Source organism: Corticium candelabrum, chromosome 17 (genome assembly GCF_963422355.1).
Source record: "Corticium candelabrum chromosome 17, ooCorCand1.1, whole genome shotgun sequence".
NCBI lineage: Eukaryota > Metazoa > Porifera > Homoscleromorpha > Homosclerophorida > Plakinidae > Corticium > Corticium candelabrum.
The window spans coordinates 2,492,030-2,498,029 of record NC_085101.1 but is presented as its reverse complement, the minus strand read 5'-3'; the positions used below and the strand labels follow the sequence as shown (position 1 = coordinate 2,498,029).

General features: G+C 42.1%; 1 protein-coding gene across 1 annotated transcript; it reads right to left on the bottom strand.

Moving 5' to 3' along the window:
- Positions 1 to 679: 679 nt before the first annotated feature.
- On the bottom strand, positions 680 to 2,272 carry LOC134193384 (uncharacterized). Its single transcript, XM_062662217.1, has 6 exons — positions 2,258 to 2,272; positions 2,094 to 2,193; positions 1,863 to 1,907; positions 1,439 to 1,614; positions 1,040 to 1,361; positions 680 to 974 (listed from the first exon to the last, which is right to left on the bottom strand). The coding sequence occupies exons 3-6, from the start codon at positions 1,873 to 1,875 to the stop codon at positions 931 to 933; spliced, it is 555 nt and encodes a 184-aa protein (XP_062518201.1). The 5' UTR covers positions 1,876 to 1,907; positions 2,094 to 2,193; positions 2,258 to 2,272; the 3' UTR covers positions 680 to 930.
- Between the last annotated feature and the right edge of the window lie 3,728 nt (positions 2,273 to 6,000).

The following is a 6,000-nucleotide window of genomic DNA, read 5'->3' as shown; positions in this document are numbered from 1 at the left end:
GACACGTGCCCCCATACAGTGCCCATCCTGGATCCACCTTTGGGAGTGAATCTGCGTGCAACATTTGAACCAGCTGTATACACAAAGCTGTTACTGCTGAAGTGCTGGCCTGGGTCCCACACTCCAGATGCTGGCGCGTAATGTGCAGTGTATCTTTATTTTAGGTATACTATTACAAATGTCTTCTAATAGATATGTCGACATGGTAACTAATAAATATATTCACTAGAATAAAGCAAGTTGAGCTGATATCACTGTGAGGTTCACTAGAGTACTAGTAGAATCGACCTTTGAAATATGCCCCAGGTACGCTCCTGCTACATATATATATAAATTAATTAATTAATGCTAAAACATCACGTGACTGCCTTCAATAGAACTGCCTCAATCGACTCATGCTTCCTCGTTTCCTAACGTCAGGGCTGGATCCAGAGGGGGTTTCAAGGGGTTACAACCCCTCTTTTTCAATAAACATGATTCAGTAATTTTATATAATTTCATTAGAAAAGAGAAAATTAGTAATGCTATAAATAACTGCTAATGGTGAACACCCTCTTTCAAAAATTCCTGGATCCAGCGTTGTAACGTGATACTCTTCATAGATATCTACAGTATACATGCTACATATACTGAGAAGACTCAAAATGTAAATGTGCTATACAAAGAAGAAGAAAGAAAATGCACAAAAACAAGTGTGAATAATGATTTACGTTTGCAATGACAATAATTGCACAATCAGACAAGCGATAAAGCCATACTATAGCTACATGCGCAGCTTCCAGCGACAACCACCTTTACTAATAACGGTCTACTGTCTACTAGATGTCCATAATAAGCAGATGAGCTTCTGTAAAGCCTAACTACAGACGCAACAAACAACTATCATGACAAACACAGAATCCAACCAGCTTGCCCAGAGCTTGCACTTAATCAGTCAACAAAGACAGCCATGACATCTGCTTCCCCCACATCACCTGCAAAAGAAGAATAACACATTGCATAAAACGTATACATATGCATTGTTGTAAAGCATACACACCTCTTGACCAGTTCTGAACTCTATTGGCACGACTGTATTTAATTTGAAATTTGGTTTTTGGTTCCCAAGAGCAAACGATACCAGGAGAGTAAAAGACAAGCCATCCTGCATCTCTTCCACAACCACCATAGCTTTTGTTGATAAACCATTCACGAGTTATGTCTCCTTGGATTCCAAAATAGTTAGTGGGACTTCTTTTCAGATCAATGTAAGGAGAGAAGACAAGACGTTGTTTGCTAAACCAAGAATTTTTGTTGGACAGATGACCATCAAAAACCATCCTAAGCACCTCAGCTCCTGCTTTGTACAATACAACAACAATCTATGCAATCAGAGATGAGATATATAGAAACACTATAGTACCTAAATGAAGATAGTTGAATAATACTGATATCTCACCTCTTTGGGTCTATATAATCTCCATTCATCAACTATTCTGTTTTTGTAGTGACCCTTGAAGAAGTTATTTGTGTTGAGTGCACCCACTTGTTCCTCATTTGACACTCCAGATTTAGTCCACACATTTGCAACATTGCCTGATACTCCACTAACCGCTTTGTACACCATTGTGTAACCTGAATCCAACCAACAGGTACTTAAGAAAATTTGTTACACAAGTACTTTTCCTTTAGAAGGAATTCTATACACGTGTCATGTATGTTTAATATATTAATTCTACAATTATGGCATGTGTCTGATCTAGCAAAATAATGTAATATTGTAAGATTGTCAAAAGCTTTCAGAAAATACTGGCATTCATGCAGACAGAATTCCCAAAGTTACAGAGATGCTCGCTGATGTCTGCACAAACTAAAATGCTCACCTCCCTTTGCCATATCGCAGAAAACAGGAAAGGCATCACCAGTAACTAAACAAAGTGAGTTATTCGTCAGTAACATCAAGTATGTTTACATATGTATGTGTGTGTGTGTGTGTGTGTGTGTGTGTGTGTGTGTGTGTGTGTGTGTGTGTGTGTGTGTGTGTGTGTGTGTGTGTGTGTGTGTGTGTGTGTGTGTGTGTGTGTGTGTGTGTGTGTGTGTGGTTTACTCATTACCAACACTTTTGATGTGATAAACACCATTGCCCACATCACGACGAAGCTCAGCTATTTGTCGACAAGAGTGAGCAGGTAGCTGTTTTGTTCCAAGCAAAGCCTGCAAAACGATTTGCCATAGATCAAACTTCGAAAACTTTAAAATAAATAATCGAGTTACTTACAACCCTAGAAGAATAGCCACCTACAAAAGAAAAGCAAATTGTTAAATTTTGAATTGATTACTAGAAAAGAGTAATAATTATTCATGTTTGCTGATAGAGAACAAAATGCACCGTGGTATACAATAATGACTAAACATATTTACGCACGAAAATATATTACGTGGTTTTCGAAATTAATGTCCAGATTAATTGGTTGTCCACCTTAGCCACGCAGGACCGACAAAGACGTTATTCTAGGTCAATGAAACAGGTCTTCAGTGGCAGATCCAGAGTTTGGCTGGAGGGGACACAAACGACTAAAAGGTGGTATGACGTCATCAACTTTATGACGTCAAACATTTATCGCGTGACTCGACATTCCGACAGGTATAATTAAGCACCAGTTTATAGGAGACACTCACAAAACACACACACACACACACACACACACACAAAAACAAAACACACACACACACACACACACACACACACACACACATGTGATGAGGGATGCGCATGCGTAGGATTACCTATGTATATTGTGACTTGTAAATGGAGTTCAGTCTTGTGTCGGCATTGGGTGTCTCGGTCTTCACAGTGGTGACAGGAACGATTGTGCTTCTTTGCTGTGTACATGTAGCGAAAAAAGGACGGAGGTGCGACAAGTTGATCCTGATTTGGATGACTACGGAGGGAGAAAGGTGAAACTAGCGCGGACATTTGGAGAAGACGAGACGCCAGCAAACTGGTTAGCTTATAAAAGTCATTTTAAGTTAACCGAGAAGGTAAATCGTGCTATAGGCATAAGACGATGGGAAGACGTGCAGTACCATGCCATGATGCTATGGTTACAGCTGTCGGGTGAGCCGGAAGCGTGGTTGAATCAACAAGAAATGGCAGTTGAGTCGTGGATGAATGACGTGCATGAATTAATGTGCAGACTGGGAAAGGTATAGGACATCAGGAGGATTGGAGCAAGCAATTCAGAGTTTAAGGAGAGTGAGCAGCAACAGGAGGAACAGCTTCGTTCGTTTATGCCTCGATTGAGACAGCTGGATTGCTATGCATTTGGAAAGAGGAAGCAACGACAGTTAGATCAAGGGTTCTATGAAAATTCATCTCAGTCATTCAGTGTGATTTACTAGACAGGAAATATTTAGACAGAAGTGGATGACAGATGATGGAAAGCCAAAGAGCTATAAAGATCTAATTAGCATAGCGGAGGAATCCATGGCAATGATTAGAGCAATGAAGGCTTCGTCTCAGGGGACATTGGATGGATAGGTGATAGCCGACAAAGAGATAGACAACAGCAACAGTGTTGGAGATGTGTTTGTGACAAATCAAATGTCAAACCAGTGGAGGGTGCGTGGCCATTACCAAGCTGGTGGTAATCAGCGTCAGCTACGAGGAAGCATTGGGAGTAAGGGCGAGACAAGAAGAAAGGTGGAATGTTGGTATTGTCATCAATTTCATCCAGGTAAATATAAAGAATGTTGGAGGCGTACTAGAGACTGTTCAGATTGGGAACCTCGTCGACAGTACAGGGGTGGAGAGACAGGCAGACACCACAGTCAGCGGTGGTACACAACCTTGGTAGGTTGCAACATTCAACGAAGGAAGAGAAACAGAATTAGGGGAAACAGAATTAGGGGAAACTACCAGAGGACTGCTCTGGGCAACAACGAGGGCCTATTGGTAAGAATCCATATGTCTCTCTAATATGGTTTCAGAAGCACAGAGTGGTTGCTATGCTGAAAACTGGAGCAGAGTTTAGTTTGGTAGCAGCAGAAAGACTGTCGGAAGCTGCATTGGCCAAGATGGAAACAGCAGAAGCGGAGGGCTGTCGAGGAGCTGGAGGAAAAATGATTAAAATAGAAGGTCAGCTAATTGGTGATGTCCGTGTGAATGATATGTACCTCTCACATTATGGTACAAAGGTTCCTAGTAGTGGAAGGATTGGTGGTCCCCATGATTTTGGGGATGGATTTCCTGAGTCGACAAGGAAAGGTTACATTTGGTTTTAATCATTCAAAGTTACAGTTACATGGGATAGGAAACGAAATAAATTTGTTAAAAGAATATGGAACGTTGGGAGGAAAGTTGCAAAAGTACATGCAAGGCTCCAAGAAATGATTACTGTACCAGGTATGAGTAAGGTATTTCTCACATGAACACACAAAGGGTTACAGCCTGGTCAAGAGAATTTGGTGGAAACATAGAGGAGTCAGGATGCGATGGGTAAGGGCGGCGTTCTTTCGAAAAAATACGGTACCTCATTGGCGCGATCACTTTGAGCTCTATCTACGAGCCACGAAAAATGGACAAAGAAGACAGCCCCACACAGATAGTCGCGTTCTATTTACAACTATTGGGAAAGAAGCAATCTCGATTTTGATAACGTTCCAGTGAGCAGTCGCCAACGACAAAAATAAGCTTGACAAAGTTTCTGGATGCCTTCAAAACGTACTTCCGACCTAAGGCCAACCAGATCTACGACCGCTTTCTTTTTTTTCAGTGCCAACAACAAGTTGGTGAGCTACTAAGCATTCTATACAGCGACTTCTATGACTAGCCGAGACATGTGGATCCTTAACGGAAGAGAAACCTAATATCATTAGTGAACCATGCAGATAGTTAATCAACATCCAATCAGACACCATCCGGGAGAAGCTACTCAAGGAAGTAATCTTTATTGACACTCTAAACGGCAGCCAACGTGTGCCGGACAAATGAAAGCAACTATACACTTCTTCGCATCGATATTGGGGTCTTCGGGAAAAACTTCAATAAATCCTCAGATCCATGCAGGTGCGGTAAACGCCGTTCGGAGAAAACGTAAACAGTCTGCCACTACTGTGGTTTCCAACATAAACCTCACTCCAGTCCTCTTTGGGGGAAGAAATGCATCAATTGCGGAAAGCCAAACCACTCTTCAGAAGTTTTGCAAGCAAGCTTAGAGAGACACACAGTTACATGCCAATAGACCCAACCCACAGAAAGCTTTGAGTGAGAAAGTGAAAACAATCACCCCACAATCTCAAACTGCTACCGAAACGGACACCGCCGAAGTCATCACGTCATCTGCAAAGAGGGCAAGCAGCTCTCAGCCCGAAAAGACATTTACACTTGATCATTACGCGTATGTCGTTGACCATGCAGACTGGCTCGGGTGATACAGACGAAATTCACTCCCGACATCAACGAACATGGCTTGATTACGGAAGTAGACATTGGAACTTCCTGCAACAGTAAATATTCAACCCTTTGAAACCTGCAAAGTTTTGTTCTCCCGGCTGCCTCAGTCTACAGACACTCAACTCACTGCATAGTGAGGTGCCACGCTTGCGGTCTGTGAAAATAGAATTGATGCAATCAAGGGAAACGTGCGAGCATTACTTAGCTTAACCTCGATTTAGTTATTGGAATGGGTTCCTGCAAACAGCCAATACTCTCACCAATACCCCAACATTCCCAGATCTGGCAGCTCCGTCTGAAGACGTATATTCTGTAGCCTCGGCGAGCTTTCTGGAGAAAATCCTGTTTAACTCTGTTCGGACGCTCGATCACGCGCTGAAACAGTCATTCAGTGAGCTAGAAGGGTGCCTACTAAATAACTAACCCAGCTCAGCGTCAAGCAACGGTTACAGGTAGTGTAATAGAACGGAATTATCTCTCAATTCCAAGAAGCAACTGATTGGGTGAGTCGAATTGTAATCGGCACAAAGCCAGACACCAACAAGATGAGACTCTCTATTGACCCA

Coding starts and splice junctions, on each gene's coding strand:
- LOC134193384 (XM_062662217.1), bottom strand. Junction 1,362..1,438: donor GATTATATAGACCCAAAGAG/GTGAGATATCAG, acceptor CTGATTGCATAG/ATTGTTGTTGTATTGTACAA. Junction 975..1,039: donor AGTTCAGAACTGGTCAAGAG/GTGTGTATGCTT, acceptor CTTCTTTTGCAG/GTGATGTGGGGGAAGCAGAT.